This window comes from Aythya fuligula, chromosome 3, assembly GCF_009819795.1.
Source record: "Aythya fuligula isolate bAytFul2 chromosome 3, bAytFul2.pri, whole genome shotgun sequence".
In the NCBI taxonomy this organism is placed as follows: domain Eukaryota; kingdom Metazoa; phylum Chordata; class Aves; order Anseriformes; family Anatidae; genus Aythya; species Aythya fuligula.
In genome coordinates, this window is record NC_045561.1 from 80,115,351 (window position 1) to 80,133,240 (window position 17,890).

The window sequence follows — 17,890 nt, forward strand, 5'->3', positions numbered from 1 at the left end:
TTATACTTGAATTTGACTTGGGAAGGGCTTCAACTTGTGCCTAAGAGACAGTGAAGAGAGAAGAAAATAAACAGCAACTTTAGCTGTAAAATGTGTTTTCTTACTATTTTTTTTAAAAGGAAAATAAGTCTTTTCATTAGCCTGTAAATCCTTCTTACTCCAGTGTTCGACCAAGTTTTGAAAAAGTCTGAAGGGGTGGGAAGAAGGGACAAGAAATAGGAAAACAATAATAGTGTATCACAGAGGCCATGAAAGCTATTGATAACATCATACTCCTGAGTTAAGGGGAACAGTATTCAGTTAAGGCTGAAAACTAGTGACAATGAATGTTGTGTTAAATTCAAATGCCTTCTCTCTGCCTTTCTTATTGATGACGAGGTATTTATAGCAGTGCTGCAATTACTCCAAAAAACTGTCTTGCCTGAACATGGCTATTAATGCACTTTCTTCAAAGCCTGTTTGTCGTGTAGCTGAGGTTGCAAACTAATTATCAAGAACGTTTTCTTTTCTATATGTATAGAAAACTCCTCTTGTGAAACCTCTGTTGTGCTGCTGTGATATAGACTCTTGGCTTCTGAAGCCAGCCTAATGAGGTTGAAGACCTCTGTTTGAGCTCTGGAGTATATTCTCTGATTGTCTTTTATGTGAGCACATTAGTATGGCAGTTCCATGGCACCATCTAAATTAATAATGATCTATCAGCCCACATCTCTTTCAGTATGTTGCAGCTAATTTCTGCAAAGTGAGATGTGAATCTCCCGCTCATACTCTTTGTAGAAGATTTCCAGAGCTGTTGTAAATCAGGAGGATAGAGAGCTTTACATAAAATTGCTTGCTTGCAAAACACACATAACAACTGATTGTAATTTAGGTTTTGATATTGTACACTGAACTATTTCAGTGTATGGTGAACAATTTGCTTTCTAAGCTTTATGTTCAAATGTATCTTGTAGAATAAGGTTCTTTCTGTCACAAGGTTTCATTTCTTAGGTTAGGTAGTTGTCTGGCAGTCTAACATTTAACCAGTAGTTAAACAGTTTCTCTTGCATTCAGTAAAAATTGAATTTGAATATTTCTTGTATAATCACTTCCTTTATAAATGGTCTTTTCAGAGCAGAAAAAACATGCTGTAAATACTCATATAATAAACAAATTTTCTTAGAAAATGTAGATTCATTTTCCTCCTCTCTTTTTCAGCTTTGTGTCCTTAATTTTAGCAAGTCTATCCATGTCAGTTACTGTGGTAACCTGTACTGCTGGCACCGAGTTTGCTACTGCAAGCTGAACTTATTCATATGAGATTCTTGTCACGCCAGTGATCACAGTGAATGTCCTGTGCTAACTTTGTAGTACAGTCACAGTAATAGCATTGAGGGATTCTTCTGTTCTTCAGGAGCCTGCAGCTTTCTCAGCTACTTGCTTCTGTACTGAATATCTAGATCCCTTGGAAAATTACATATTTCTCTGCATGCCTGCCTGTGAAACTCTTGTTCTGTGAGCAAGTTTACTTCCTAGTACACCAGAAGACTAAATATCGGTATTCCATACCATATAAATTGCTATCATCTAAGAGTCCTTCTTGACAGTTACCTAGCTATCTAGGTAACTATCAGAACTTAGGTAGTTAGCCTGATGGATTAATAATAATCAATGCACTAGATTCCACTGGGACCCCTGCTCCTGAGCAATTCCAGTTTTAGTAAAGTGGTTTGAACATGCCCTGCATCGGACTTGCATAGAAAGAACTTTTTAGAGGGCATTTAAAATTCTTAGGTTAACTTTGTCTGCAGAGTTGTCCTTGATCATGTTGGATTTATTTCATTTTACCTCACTGCCTAATTTATCAGTCATAAGTAAAATGTGTTAAAAAAAAAAAAAATAGCATTATAAATGTTTTAAGTATAATTTTTAGTGTTTTTAGTGTAATTGCTAGACCCTTGTTGAATAAAGATAGATGCCTAGCCATATAATTGATAAATTACATTTGGACGGTGGAAGTTCATTGCCGTGTAAAAACTATTTGTCAGTACTTGAAAGATCTGCGTTGTGGGTGTTGTTTTTTTTTTTTTCTTGTTGTTGTTTTTGTATGCTTTTTGTTTTGTTGTTGTTTGTTTTTCAGAGCAAAGCTGAAATTTTCTCCTTGTTTCTCTTTTCAGTCCTGTGACTGCAGCCCCGTTGGAGCCCTAAGTTCTCAGTGTGACTTAAATACAGGCTGTTGCTTCTGCCGCCCAGAATTCTCAGGGGATAAATGCACTGAGTGCAGGTTGGGTTACTGGAACTATCCGCAATGTATTGCTTGTCAGTGTGTCCACTCAGGGACTGATCCACAGACCTGTGAGACAGAGTTGGGGAAATGCTCATGTGTTGATCGTACTGGCCAATGCAACTGCAAGGTAGGACAATAAAGGTTGTAAGCTGATCTTATTGACGCTGAGAAATTCACTCCAAAATTCCTTGGCATTTGTACTTGGTTATTTTTACAATGCCTGCAAACAAAGCTAGTTGTTTGTCGTAGTGCATTTGCTAATTGTTGTGGGAGGAGTCTAACATAAAGACTTAATTGCTCATCAGTTGTTTTCTCACACACTGACACTTGCCAGGATAGCATCCTCTTAGGCTCTTCTCTGCCTTTATATTGCTTCTTGGTCTTACAGAACTATTGCCAATTTAAAACATTCAATATGATTCTTGTTCAGACATTTGGCAAATTAAAAGCAAACACATCAGTAATAACAATACGCCACAGAGCTACTTCTTTATAGTACCTTGTCTTAGAGGGAGTCAGCACCGATCAGTAAAATGAGTAGAATTCGCTGCAATAGTATCTGTTCTTCTGAGTAGATTGCATACAATACGAGATCACTGAAGTGGTGACTTCAGTAAGACTTTTGAAATCATCATCCACACCCTTCTTATTTGGAATTGTTCTTAGAAGAACTGCACACTTATGTGGGTTGAAAATTGTCTGGATTACTGGGCTTAAAGGGTGGTTTGAATCCAGAACAGCCAAGCACAGTTTGGTAACCACCAAGCAGAGTTGGCCTAGGGCCAATGTCTTCATCATTGACCCAGGTGATGGGACAGGATTCACCATCAGCAGATTTGAGGATATTGCTGATTTGAAGGAAGTAGACATTGACGTACTGAACAGTAGAAATGAAATCCATAGAGGTAGTTGTAGAGAGTGATATGTCTCCCCTGAGCTTCCTTTTCTCTAGGCCTGTTTCTTCAGCCATTCCCCATAAGACTTGTGTTCCAGGCCCTTCACCAGATTTGTTGCCCTTCTCTGGACACGTCTTTTTTGTAGTAAAGGGCCCAAAAACTGAACACACTATTTGAGGTGCAGCCTCACCAGAGCCAAGTACAGGGGGAAGGCAAGCTGCATACTGAGCTGATTAGGGAAGAGATTGGCCAGCAGATGAAGGCAAGTCTTTATCCTCCTCTACTCAGAGCTGATAAGACTGCATTTGGAAATGGCACTTTTAAGTTTTGACACAAGAATGCTGAGAAGGGCTAAAATGAAACTTAAAGCAGATGATCTTTAAATATATACTGAGGGAGCTGGACTCTTCTTGTCTGCAATTAAATAAATAGATAAAAGAAGCTGAGGAAAAATGCAATAGCAGCCTACAGCAACTTTAAAGTGTCACTGCAAACGTGATGGATTTGAGTCCTTTTTTATAGTAGCAAAAGATGTGCTAAGCATGACAGCTGCATATGGCAGCTTGGGAATTTTGGATTGGATATTGGGGAAAAAATCACTAGGAGGGTCACGCAGCATTAAAACAGATTATCCAGACAGGTTGTAAAATTCCCATTCTTGCAGGTTTTCAAACATTTGCTAGTGATTAGCCTGATCTAGCATTGATCCTCCTCAGGGAGGAAGTTTTTAAAAATGACCTTAAAGATTCCTTTTGTGATTTTAATTTGTTCTTCTTCAGGGATTGCCCTGGTACAAAGAGCTAGTAAAATGGAAAGATGAATTTTAATGATATAATTGCCAGGTAATTCTTTTGCTAATTGCACACCAGTCACTTCATTCTGAGTTTAAAGCATAGGCTCAACTGTAGAACCAATTAGGTTGGAAGGGACCAAGGAAGATCATCAAGGTCAGCCCCTTGTTTGAAAGAGACTGCTGAGGTATTATTTCCAAGGATGGAGATTCTACAACCTCTGTGCAAACTGCTTGACCGCCCTCCCATTTCTCTGGTGTGTTTGAAAAGAACATATCATGTTCTGTTTCCTAAATCCTGATTCATTTGATGACTGGACCATAACAAGTCTGAAGTGAGTGAATTGTTGGCAAAGGCAGTCTGAGAAAAAGTTGTTTCTCAGACTAATGAGCAGTGCTATCTGTCCTATGTCATCCACTGAAAGGGAAAAATAGAAGTGTCTCAATTATTTCAACTTCTCCTTGTATATGATGTGCTCCAGCCCCCCTAACCATCTTGGTGGCGCTTTTCTGAGTTAGCTCCAGTTTGTCAGTGTCTTTCTTGTAGGTCCTGCAAGCACTAAATAGAAATAATGGAGTTTTATGTCATTTTTAAATAGAAATGTTTCATTTTTGGTTCTTTTAAGGCAGAATATTGCTCTATGTTTCTGTGAATGCAAATTAATAATATATTTTTAACTGATGTTTAATGATGAGAAACCACATTGATATGAAACAATGCAAAGCAAATAAAACTCACAATTTATGACAGAAAAATGAGCAAATACTACTGCATTAAGTCAACATATTTTTGTTTGCCTTTTTTTTCTTCAGAGTTTAAATCTAGGGTTGGTTAGCATTTTGACTAACTTTTCTGAAAGAGTTATATATTGAAGATACAAAATCTTTATAAAAGGGTAATAAATGCTACTTAAACCTGCTGTTATAGCTGGAAAAAATGTGCTTTGAAAGCCTTGGGAGCTCCTTTTGTCAGTCCTGACAAAAAGCATCAAAATCTAAGCTAAATACAGTGTAAGCATATTTGCTCATTGTTACATGTGGAGAAGAGGGTTAAAAATGGTAAATCCTCAGGGACAGTGTTGGTTTCCTTATAAGTTTGGAAAGTTGATTTTGTTGTTTAGATTGCCTTCTTGGTATTACTGTCAAGAAAAAAAAAAAAAAAAGACAACCATTGCATTTATATTGGTAATTTTTTAAAATACCGTGTTCTTGGTATGAGAACAATTTTAAAGTGTCATGGATAAATTAACATGTATCTAGCCCTATCTGGTATAGCTTTTTATTTGGACTAATTGAAAAATGAAAATAAAAGCACTGACATTACAACAGTGAAACATTTCAGCCTTGTTAATACAGTTCAATGATGTGGAAAACAATCAGATGGAGAGGGAAAAGCTTTTCTCCAGAATATTTCCATTAAAGTATGTTTCTCAGCAAGAACATTTAGTACAGTACTTTAAATACTTTAATTTGTCAAAACTAATTCCTATGAAAAAAAAAAAAAAAAAGGTTTGATTAACCCTGGCAGTTTCAGAAGGACGTATTTTTTTTTCTTATCATATCAATCAGTTATTGAGCTTGCCATATCCAAAGTTCCATGTGATGTTTCCATGCTTGCAGTTGTCATTAAGCAGCCAGCATCCATTGCTCAGAGTTACTCAGTGGAAACAAATGCAAATGTCTCTGTTATATTAATTTATATATTTGCATACACATGTGATAAAAAGCTGTAAAGCTCCTTGAATATTTCCTTACACTTATGATTTAATTTTGCACCATTATTAATACTGTTCAATTTTATTTTTCTTATTATTGCCTCTAAATAAGGCTTTTTTCTCATTCCCTTTTCTCCTCCTATTTTTTTCTGATGTTCTTTCTGTTCCAGGTTAATGTGGAAGGTGTCCACTGTGACAGGTGCAAGTCTGGCACATTTGGTCTCTCTGCCAGAAACCCACTTGGCTGCAGCAGTTGCTATTGCTTTGGCCTGACTACACAGTGCAGTGAGGCAAGGGGGCTGATCCGTGTGTGGGTGAGTAGTGAACTGCTGAGCCATGTAATGTGATAATGTTGCTTCCTGCTGGCATCTTTTAGTCAGGCACTGAGAGGTAGCTAGAAAATGGCCAAACATTTAAGCAGTCATTTTCCTCTTTGTACTTTGAGAAGTGGAGAGAGTAGTATGTTCCATTAGACAAACCGGGTCAAAGCATTAAAAGTAATTAAGTAGATGAGAAAACTAGTGATAGGATAGCAGATGTCAAGCCAAAGTAAAGCTGTTAAACCTAGGAAAGGGCAAGTTAGATGTGTGGAGAAATTATGTGTTCTAGTGCATTGTAACATAATCCCTGGTATATGATGCACAGTTTACCCAGGTGTATTCAAGGGTTGTAGGTACTTATCCAGCATAGTTTTTCCATAGTTCAACTAAGCAATTTATTTTCATTGCTTTTTAAAAACTTACTATTATTTTTAAAAGAGCCTACTGAATATGCTGCTATATTTAAATTTGGGATGGGAGGGTGTAGACCATCAGAGCAAACAAAGAGCTCTCAACCCTCGAGTGGAAAAGGGCCTTGAGACCTATGCCAGACTGTCAAGTAAGACAGACTGAATGTCTCCATTTATCTATACAGTAAGCACAAAACACACATTGAGACCACTGCTCTTCATTGCTGCTGTGCCAGCTCCTAGTTGCATTCAAACCAAAAAAAAAAAAAGTCTTGTTCAGTCCTTGCGTATAGTCTGTCACATCTACATGTCAACTGTAGAGGGAAAGTCTGCCTAGCGAAAATCAGCCAATACCCTGACTTGTTTCATCCGCAAGCATCAATTGGATAACAGTACCTTAGGGTGAATATCATCGAGGTGCAATCTCTTGCTAAAGGGTTCACATCTCTCAGTTGAAAGGCACCCATTCTTTTCATCATCATTCAAGCCAATAGCACATCTTTCCTTTCCCACTGGATGAAGCAAAATATAATGATCTGGCCCAGTTTTTCTCACTATTTAAGTTTTGCCAATCATATGCCGGTAGGATGGAGAGGAAAGGCTGTAAAAGGCTATTAAGTTATAAAATTTAGTCAAGTTTCATGACAGCAACAGTTCTAGAAAATTGCGCTTTGATCTTTGTGGCAGCACAATGCAAAAAGATAATTTAAACCTCCTGATCATGTTGTGTGTCTCAGTTTCTCAGTATTTACTCTCATATTTATGCTCACATCTAAACAAGTGTATGTACACATCTCATCTGTTTTTTGGAACTCTGATCTATTTCAGAATTGATTCAAAATTGTAAATTGGGTGACAGTGGATTCTTCCACCTGCTAGTGGCCATTTCAAATGCTCTCAGGTGCCTCAAATGCCATTAGACATATTTAGACAAGTGAATGTTGTGCTATATGACATTAAGAGAAAGGCTTTTCTGGAATTCAAATTTGTTGACCACTTTCTTGATGTCTAAGTACAGTTATTGTAGGAACTCAGGAAACCTCACTTAGGGATGGCAATTACTGGGAATGCTTCAATGCCTGGTCAGTGCATAGATGCTGATGTAAATGGAAATACCAAAATGCTTAAAGTACAGCACAGAGCTTGGGTGATTCCTCACTACCTGATCCCTATCTCATGAACAGTCTGTTGATGGGATGACTATTAGGGATAAGATTCTGAAATAGTTTTCTTCCATTTCCTAGCTCTTTAGGAGGCAGCACTTTTGATACCATCCCTTTCTGTGATACTTTTATCTGCACAGAATTACTAAGGCAATTATTACAGTTTTTGATCAAAATTAGTGATTTCTGTATCAGGCTATTGTGACTCAACAAGTCAAAAAAAAACAAAACAAAACAAAAAAAAACAACTTACAAACATCTACATAGCATCCTTATGTTTTTATTAGATCTGAATTTGGTTGCATAAACCCTGAGCCCTCACTGTCTGCATTAATCATAGAACACTTAGCTTGACTATTGCATAAAAGTACAAAGGGATCAGACACTGTGTTCCACAAAACCTAGTGATGTATGATAAGTGTTGGTGAGATGTATGCTTCATTGTAATGTATGTTTCTCACACTCTGAACAAAGGAGGCCCAAGACAGAAATAGCACTATGAAAATCACATTAATAAAATTAATTGGATCAGTCACTAATAAAACTAGTACATTCTTCGTTAACATGAGGACAGGATGCAAAAAGCTTGAGGGAGAAGTCATTATTAACACCCTTTCTCCGTATCTGAAGGAGTAATAAGACCGTGTTTTGACAAATGGCTCATGATGTGAAATGAAATTCCCTAGCAACATTTTTTTTAAGAGTTAAAATGTAAAGACTAACATTGATATTCTTTCATGGGGAAAAACAGTCTTGATTTTCTTCTTGATTCTTTTGAACATGCATAGGTGACCTTGAAGCCAGAGCAAACGATTCTGCCATTGGTGGATGAAAACCTTCAGCACAGCACTCTTTCAGGGATAGCATTCCAGCCTCCTGAAATAGTAGCAAATATAGAGCAAGTGATGCAAGTTCTCCGTTCAGAACCTGTTTACTGGAGACTTCCAGAACAGTTTGAAGGACGAAAGGTAAACATTAGATTCCACTGAATACTGACATGGTTTTACATATTCTTGTGTTATATATTTGTGTTTCACAATACCTTTTTTTCCCCTTCCACTGGGCATGTCATCACACAGTAGAAAGTACTTGTCTCCATTACCATGGAAATCTGTAAGTCTGTAACAAACACTGTTTTAAAATAGGTATTCACATGTACTATTTTCTACAGGATATATTTTGTCATAAAAACCTTAATTAAAAAAATAAGCTTCATTAACTAATATAACTCTCTTGTAACTTTTTGTTTCTTTCCATTTTAAGATACAATGCCAGATCTTTGTAAGTCACAGAGGAAAAAATGACTGAAATAAACCTTCTTTTGAAGGTTATTATTGTGCACCTCTGTATTTATGTTTTATTTTGGACTTTTTATACTTCTTGGTTTGTCTTAGGAGTGTGTAGATGTTCCTTTTTCTAAACACAAACTTCTGGGAACACTACGACAAACAAAAAGAAATAGCTAACACTTGTTTTTTTGTTGTTGTTTAATACAATGTGTAGTACAATGACAAATTGATGACGGGTATTTTTGAACACAGCCCTTATTCCCAGATAGTTCCCCAAACACTTACTACTATTTTATACTACACATGCATTCATCAGATTATGTGCAGAGTGTATCTAGTTCCTACATATACCCAGGAATTTATTTTTAGCTAACTGAAAATGAGATTTCTTTTTGTACTTTGTGTTTTGCTTTGTTAGCTGACTGCTTATGGAGGGAAACTGAAATATGCAATCTACTTTGAAGCACGAGAAGAAACAGGTTTTACTACTTATTACCCCCAAGTGATCATCAGAGGTGGCCCTCCCACCCATACAAGAATTATTGCCCGGCATATGGCAGCCCCTCTGATTGGGCAGCTGACAAGGCATGAGATAGAGATGACAGAGGTAATGCTTCTATCTGGTTTTTCCATAACATAAGCAACTGGTTCTTTTTAATACCATTAATAATTATAGAATTATCTGTGTTTGTTGTCTTTCAGCATGAATGGGAATATTATGGAGATGACCAAAGAGGAAAAAACACTGTGCCCTGGGAATATTATCATGATAACCCAGGAGTCAATAGGACGGTGTCCCAGGCAGATTTCACCTGGAAACATTTTGGAGATGACTCAAGACCAAATAGAGCTGTATCCCGGGAAGACTTCCTGAATGTGTTGTATGATGTTCATTACATTCTTATTAAGGCTACTCATGGCAATATCATGAGGCAGAGCAGGTAACTCTTTCATGCAATAGTAGTCTGAAATAGTACAGTGGTCACAGATAAAGTGATAGAGCTTCCCAACAGAATTTTTATTCAAAACTTAAGCAGTTACTAGGTGAACAGGAGTTAGTGTTCAGCATAGCAGAAGATGGTAGGGAGGGGGATTTTATGTGACAGAAAATATAAATCATAATAGGCAAATGAAAACTTTACTTTCAGTATCCTTGAAGAAAAAATGCATGTAAGCAGACATCTTGAAACAATCCCAAAGTATCGTTTTAAATATTCACTTTTTGAAAAGATGCTGTAATTAAATGTAAATGTTAGCATATGAAGATTTTTTTTCTTGCAAGTTGGAACTGAAATAAAGTCAGAGGAACAGAGTGTGCCTTTACTGAAATGGTACTTAACCAAATATATTAGGAGCAGATAAATTCAATATTTTCTTCTCAGTTTAATCATTAGTAAGTCAGATGATGAAATAAAGACAATGCTTACTAAATTTGAAGTGAACATGAAATTAGGAAGCAATATAAACATATCAGATAGCAATATAAGAGGCATAATACAAAAATCTGGCTACAGTCTAAAGGTTAACTGTAAGAGTTCATACTTTGAAAGGAGTAGTCAATTGAACAAAATATATAAACAAGGAACTGCTAAGTTCCTATTCTTCAAAGAAGGTCTGTTGTTTACAGCATATTGCCAGATGTACATGATTCTGTAATAATATGCTTATTGAGAAATGCAAATATTCTACCTGGATGTATAAACAGGAACATTCTGCAAAGTGCAAGGAATTAATCTTTTAATTACAGCCACCACTAGAAAAGTCTAAGCATCCGGCTTTGAAAAAATGATTAAAGCATTTAGAGGAGGACAGTGAACATTATCAGAGGTCAGAAAATGTGACCCGTGAGAGAAGATGTAAAGAACCACATTTATTCAGAAATTAGAATCTGCCTTAAGATGTATAAAATGTTGCCACAAAGAGAAAGAAAAGAATCAGTTCTCTGTTGCCATGGTGGATGAGTTTAAAAAAAGAAATGAGCTTGAACTTCATCTGGAAAGATTTACATTAGACATGAGAGAGAACTTTCTGGGGGTAAAGAAGTTCTGGTTGTATAGACTATTCCTAAAAGATTTGGTAATGAAATCACAATAGCCTTAGCAATAAAAAAAAAAAAAAAAAAAAAAAGATAGCAAGGACACAGGAATAATTGGAGATAAACTCCAAAGGCAGGTCTCCAGAGGTCCTTTTTATAATTCTATCATGAAAGTGATAGGCTAAAATTATTTCTATATTTCTGTGTTACAAGCATGTCAGTAGTAACATGCACTTTTAAGTTTATGAGAGTGAATAGTAGGTGCATGTATAATGCAGCTTTGTAAGACACCAAATATAAAGTGTTTTTTTATCCATCTTGCACTGCGTCAATACTAAGTATTAACAGACGCCATGAACGTTTTGCATTGATCTCATTTATTTTTGGCATACTCCATTTAGAATATTGTATTACAAGTACAAGGAATTCTTATTGGAAAGAGGTGTGTAACTCCAATGTGACATGGAAAATTTGAGAAGCATTATCCATGTTTTGGGTCTGTTTCTGCACACCCTTCCTTTTGTATACTACAGATCCTAATTCAGTTGTGGAAGAAAAAGCTGAATGCTGTCCCAGCTCAAGCACTGTAATCAAAGTTACTAAAATGAAATTTCATTTTCATGATTTTGTTCTGAGATGTATATAATCATCTTATCATGTCTGATCTACACCTGCATTGTAGTACGCCACCATTTTATCAAGCTTACCTAGTAATGAGGATTTAACAGAACAGAATGACTTCTGTTTCAGAGCAGGTCTGCAGGGTGGCACTTAGAGAACCAAAATGTATTTTTACAACATCACATTTCACAACGTAACATTTTATATGACAGCAGAATTTAGTGAAGAGTTCAGCTGTTCTCTCTGACAACTCTCCATCTGAAGTCATAACCTCACATATAATAATGTGTTTGATTTTGGAGGTGGTTATGTTACAACAGATTTTTATGATTTCTGTCTACTTACATAGGTAATACTCATCACATGGCATCTGAGACTATAAGTAGAAAATAAGCATCTGGAGTGCATTATTATTTTTTTCAAGTTAATACCTTGAATTACTTAAAAGGAAGTTTTGCTTAAGACCACAAAGTAAATTCCCCAAAATGTTCATAAAGGTTAGTGGGATATTAGTTTGAATAAGAATTGCAGGCTTTTATTAAAAATAGGCTGAGACTCTCTAAAGACAATATTTAAGCATGTGCTCAACTTTAAACATATGTTTGAATTAAATGACTTACAATAAAACATTTGTATAAATAGTGTGTGTTATGCAAGTTTATAAACAGCTAAAATTTCTCTTTCTACCTGACTGTGTGTAGTGGAAAAGTATAAGGCAAGGAAAACTGGGATGGCATTAAGAAAATACCATATATTAAATCCTTTTAATTTTTTAAGCATGTTTTAATTTCAATTTCAGAGTTTAAAAGATGCAGATAAATAATAAACCATAGGAAAAGCATTCAAAAGTAAAGCAGTGGCAGGTGATAGAAAAATAAAAATAGCCCAATTCTGGTGTTAATTATATAGCTTAGCAACAATGTTAAGCTATATAACTTTGGGCTTTTTTTTTCTTTCTTCAAGGCTGCAGCATTACTAGTGATTTAGAGATTTCTGCTCAGAATCCAAAGCCAAAAATTTTTCTCCTATAGTGTTCATTTTGTTGCCCTCATTTTCACATTCACCACTCTAAATTGAAACATTTCTTTTATTAGATTTTGTTTTGCTTTGCAGGCAACTGGGCTGTGATAATAAATTAGTTTCAATTGGAAGTATGCTTTCAATTTGACTGTGAATTATTTCAATATCCCTGACACTGATCAGATAGCAGTTGCTAGCTAGACTGCTTCCTATTAGACATGTTCCAAGAATCAGCCAAGCCTGACCTTCCTTAAGTAACATTTTCACACAAACAACAGGTAGCTTTGTGGTCCCAGAGTATATTATTATGTAAATTCAGCTTTCTGACAGTAAATAGTTTTTCTGCAGCACACAGACCATTGCCTGAGCCTTGAAGGTGATGGGGAGGCATGTTTTGTTTTGTTTCTCTATTAAATGTACAGAGATTTCAATATATGCTTACATTGACACATCAGATCTAAATGTTTTGCCCTCTTTATTTTCAGTTTTCTATTTTGATCTTTTGTTTTGTTTTGTTTTTCAATTTCCCTGCTCCACTGAACCACCCCTTTCTTCAAGTGGTAAGAAGATAGCACAGGGTTAACATTAGTAGATGATTGGGGGATTTTGCTTTGACACAAGGTATTAAAAGGTATAGTTCTGATCACCTACATTCACTCACAAAACTCCCCAGTAGTGAGCTTTTGAAAACTCCCCAGCAGTGAGCTTTTGCTTTTCCTATGGTCATCCTGACATCAGTGCCTATGGGCTGATGTGCAGAACAGTGCCACAGTAGCTCAGTAATCAAGTTTGGGGAGTAAATGAGCAGCCTATGAGCATGAACAGAACACGAGCATTTCTGTGACTTTCTGTGCATTAACCCTATGCACAGACACCTGATGTAACAGCATTATCTATGATTATTCAGCTAGCTATTCACATATTCTTCAACATTTTCTCTTAGTTTGGCATTTCATTTGAAGTTTTAAAATTTTACACTATTCTAACCTCCTTATTTATCAAAAACTTGTAGGGGTTTCAGATCACAATATTCTTTTAAACAAATTAATGGCAGGTCAGCGTGCATGCTGGAAGGACAGGGAGCGGCGGGGGGGGGGGAGGATAGGTGGGGGGACGGCAATGATATTGTTATTAAAGCAAATAAATATTTCAAAAGTTAGTGTTGGATGCTCCATCATGAAATGTAACCATTTCTGATAATGCTGGATGCCTGTGTGGTAGGATTTTTTGTTTGCTTTAAATTGTTTTTGTATCTAGGTGATCCTAAGAAAACATGGATATCTGGCCATAGCTCTGGCTACAGCAAAGAAAGGCAAACGAAATCGGTACTTTGAAGTCTGCTCTAGAGCTTGCTAGACTGTTTTAGTTGCAGGGGATAGATATTTTTAAATAGTTTCCTCATCAAAAGATCATGTACTGAGCAATTTTACTGCTGTACCTCTGAGTATCGTGAATTGGAACTGCATTTAGTATGCAACTTCGATTTCTTAACAAGTCCCTCTGAATGAAGAATCAGATTTCAGCTGTTGTTAATAGTTTCACTGAAAAGAGATTTAAAAAAAAAAAAAAAAAAAGTAGAATCAATTAGAAAATGTATTTATGTGATTGTCTGGAAATGGACAATGAGGCTATGAGGCTGGAGGTATTGATAGCTTTGCTATTTCCTTAGGAAAATTGTTTTATCTCCTGTAGATGAAGAAGCCTACAGACAGCTAAGTAAGTCCATGTACTAGCTGACTATGAACTAACTGGTTTTGAGTTAGTGCTTCATTACTCTTATTAGAGATATTTACTCCTCCACTTTTTTTTCTTTTTTTTTTTTTTCAGGATTTCTGAGATCTCAATGGAAGTTGCTGAAAGTGGCACTGTGTCTGGAATGACTCCTCAGGCTTACTTGATTGAGCGATGTGTCTGCCCACAGGGTTATTCTGGTTTGTCTTGTGAGGTACAGTAGTAAACTTCCAGTAAAAGTCTTTATGCTTTTTGTTTTCCATTGATTAGTAAGATGTGATAAGCAATTAGAGAATATATGCATCATTTTATCATGTTGATGATTCACAACATCTATGGAGAAAAACAAAACACAAGAAGCTTTTATGTTCAATAATAATAAATTCTATAAATTATTGATTCTTGTAAGTAAACTACAAATTAATATTGGTAAAAATGAATAATTAAAGGTTACATACTACTTACAAAAATTTAATGATCTGTCAATTGAAATAAATTCAGAAAATAAAGTATAACTATAAACTTGGAAACAAAAAATATATATATAAATAAAAGATTGGTATTAAAATTGTGGAACCAAACAATAAAAACATACCCGTGCAGAATTTTGAAATTCCATTTTATAAAGGTTTCCAGATTTTTCAGTTTGCCTTGCCTGTTATTTCAATTCTCACATAAAGTTTTTAAGGCTTTATGATTGATTGAAAATTTTTATTTTGAAAAATAAACAGCATTTCAATTTGATTTCTTAATTTTTTTACTATAACGAATAACTCAAATAGCAAAAGAAATACATAAAAAGAAAAGTCATTGCAAAACAAAAACCTGAAATAGTGCATTCTGAGCAGCTGGTCAAAAAGGTCATAATTTAGAACCTATAAATTCATCATATTTATCTTTCTCAATGAAAGAGTTAGTCACATTCCTTTGTGGATCAACACTAATAAGATTAAAAGATGCCTACTTTGTTCTTATTTTACATGCTGCTTAAGTGCCCAAACAGCAAATATATTGACTGGACATGCTGTCACATCTGCACTTCATGAAATAAACTTCAAGGAAAATGTTTTCAAAGCTTCAGCCAAAGTCTACTGATCATTTTCAAACTGTCAGTTTTCTGAAAGCTTATGATTGTCCAAGTGTATCTATGAAAATACATAGGAGCACTGTGACCTGGCAGATACCCTTTCACTTTACTCCCCTCAATTATTATTCTTCCAGTGATTTTGTAAGGCTCCCATAACAAGATCTTGCTCAGTCCATACACATGCTTTTAAGGGGGAGCAGAAATTCTGGAACATGGCCCAAGTGGTGCATTTTGCTTTATTCTTAGAAGTGGTCAAACCACTGTCCCCTAAAAGAAAAGAAAATGGATCTGATACTAATAAAAACTTTTGTCCTGAACTGTTGAAGTTTGTTAAATATCTAAGTCATTGAACACCAGGAGAAAATCTTTGGTCAACTGAGTGAACTTGGTGCTTCTTGTACATGTGCTACATTTATTTTTTACTTATCTAAATATTTTCATGCTGTTTTACATGTTTCAAAAATTCCCAAGTTTTATAGAAAATCATCTGGCTTGTGTGCTTTGTAAATTGTGTCTTACAATAGGTACCATAGAAAGAGTTTAAGATGTGTAGTCTGTGACTGCAGAATAGAAGTTAATTAATGTTTATGACTGTGTGTGCTCCTGATGATTGGCCTTGCAGTTTCTGTGTGTGCAAAACAGCATGTTTATGTTATTTTTAGCAGTACCAGAAATTCCAAATGTTTTTGTTGCAATTGCTAGGTGGAGGTAGCAGTGAGCAACACCTTGAGTATTCTCAGTCAAAATCCCTCAGCCATCCTGACTGAACAGGATCTTGTAAAGGGTTCCCCAAAGCCAGCAACAGCAGAAAATTTGGAGTGAGGAAATCAAGGGAAAGATGCATTGTTACATTTCAGATGTTGTGCAGAACTGTTTTATGCAGCAAATTAGGCAACAGAAACAGTGAGTTCATAGGAAATGTATGAAAGGAAATGAATGAAGGCATCTTCTTTGCATGCTTTTTGGATAAGAGCATGTACCTGAATGTATGTAAATACGCATATATGAGAAAATAAGCTTCAGCAATTGTTCAGAAGTACAGTTGTTTGGTTAAAATTACTGCAACAAACTATATTTTCCAAGGAAAATATATGATAATGTAATTAGAACTTTATTTTAATTCACACCAGGGGCTAGAATAAATGTCTCAGTTGCAACCTTCATACTTTGTGCTTAATTGTGTAATCTTCACATGCTCATAGCTTAGTTTATTTTTAGTGTGCTTAGTGAAGGTTGTGGTGTGTTCTGTGAAGGTTTATCTGATTTCAACAGGAGAAAAAAATACTTGATACCCAAACATCTTTAAGCAAATGCTAACATAAATAGATAGCATATCTATTTATGGCTTGTCCTGTAATGTCTGTAATTTCATTATGAGGACATTTATATCCTTTTTCTTTTAATCTGGAAACAGGCTGAAAAAACAGTGGTAAGAGTTTCCGTAATGGCTACTTCTGAAACACTTATTAACCACTTTATAAAGGAATAAATAGTCTACTACTACATCTTTTGTGTATGTCCTGTTTCATCCCAGAAATGCTTAGATCAAAATAGGTGACAAGAATGTCAATTGTGTATCAGAAAAAAAAATAATAATTTAGATTTGTTTGAGGATGTACCATATATTTATACCCTGATCCTAAAGTCACTCAGAACTTCTCAATCTGTTCTATGTACCATTTTATGTTTGGACAACAGCTCCTTTGGGAATGGAAAGGGGAGAAAAATTAGGAAATTATAGTAAGAAACAAAATTACTTTCATATATGAGATTATTTATCTAAATTAGAATTCTTCACAAACCATGAAAAAGCAGATAGACAGTTTTTATGCTTCAGGGATCTTAATATAGTCTAAATCAAAATAAAGGGAAAAAGCAGAAGTAAGTTAGATTACTTTCCATATGATTCTAAAGAAAATAATTGTGTTTATGCTCTTTCCATAATTTACTCCTGGATGTTTTGGCAATGATTATAAAACTGTCAGAGAGGTATAGTATGAATAGAATCTAGCATGTCAGGCAGTGCTTGACTGAAGAATCCAGCTTTTGATAATAAAAAGTTTCTTACTCCAGATTCTTTTTTGTTTATTTTGCATCCCTTTTACTGCTTTGTGAAAAGGTGTGCTACTCACACTGTCCAAAAGGCACAAAATTGGGTCAACAGTAGGAAATGACCACATCAGACAGCCTTCACAGGCTCCTAGCACCACTAGGTGGTGGGGTTTTTATATGGGATAGGTGACTTGCCTGTATGCACTTATCCCTAATGATCTGAACTATCAAAATGGTCCTGTTTCTATTTTTATGCTGCTGTAGCTGTGTGCTTTCTGGGAAATAAGTAGACACTTTGATACGTTTGCATAATAAGCCTGAAAGAAAGATCAAGTGCTGGATTTTGCATGTGTCAACTTTGTTGGTAATTTTGGGGTTGCTCTTAGAATTTTACTGCCAAACTTGGGTAGGGGGCACTCAGTGATAGATAAATATTTTTGGAGCTAATAGTCTCTAGACATGGAAAACCTTTAATATTTTGAATTCTCTACTTTT

At 35.6% G+C, this 17,890-nt stretch overlaps 1 protein-coding gene across 1 annotated transcript in view; it reads left to right on the plus strand.

The window, feature by feature from the left end:
• LAMA2 (laminin subunit alpha 2) overlaps nt 1–17,890 on the plus strand; it is a 356,269-nt gene that overhangs the window by 227,957 nt on the left and 110,422 nt on the right. The window contains 6 exon segments of the mRNA XM_032185008.1: nt 2,157–2,393; nt 5,838–5,981; nt 8,349–8,528; nt 9,268–9,456; nt 9,552–9,790; nt 14,353–14,470. Of these exon segments, the coding sequence (XP_032040899.1) occupies nt 2,157–2,393; nt 5,838–5,981; nt 8,349–8,528; nt 9,268–9,456; nt 9,552–9,790; nt 14,353–14,470 (1,107 nt within the window).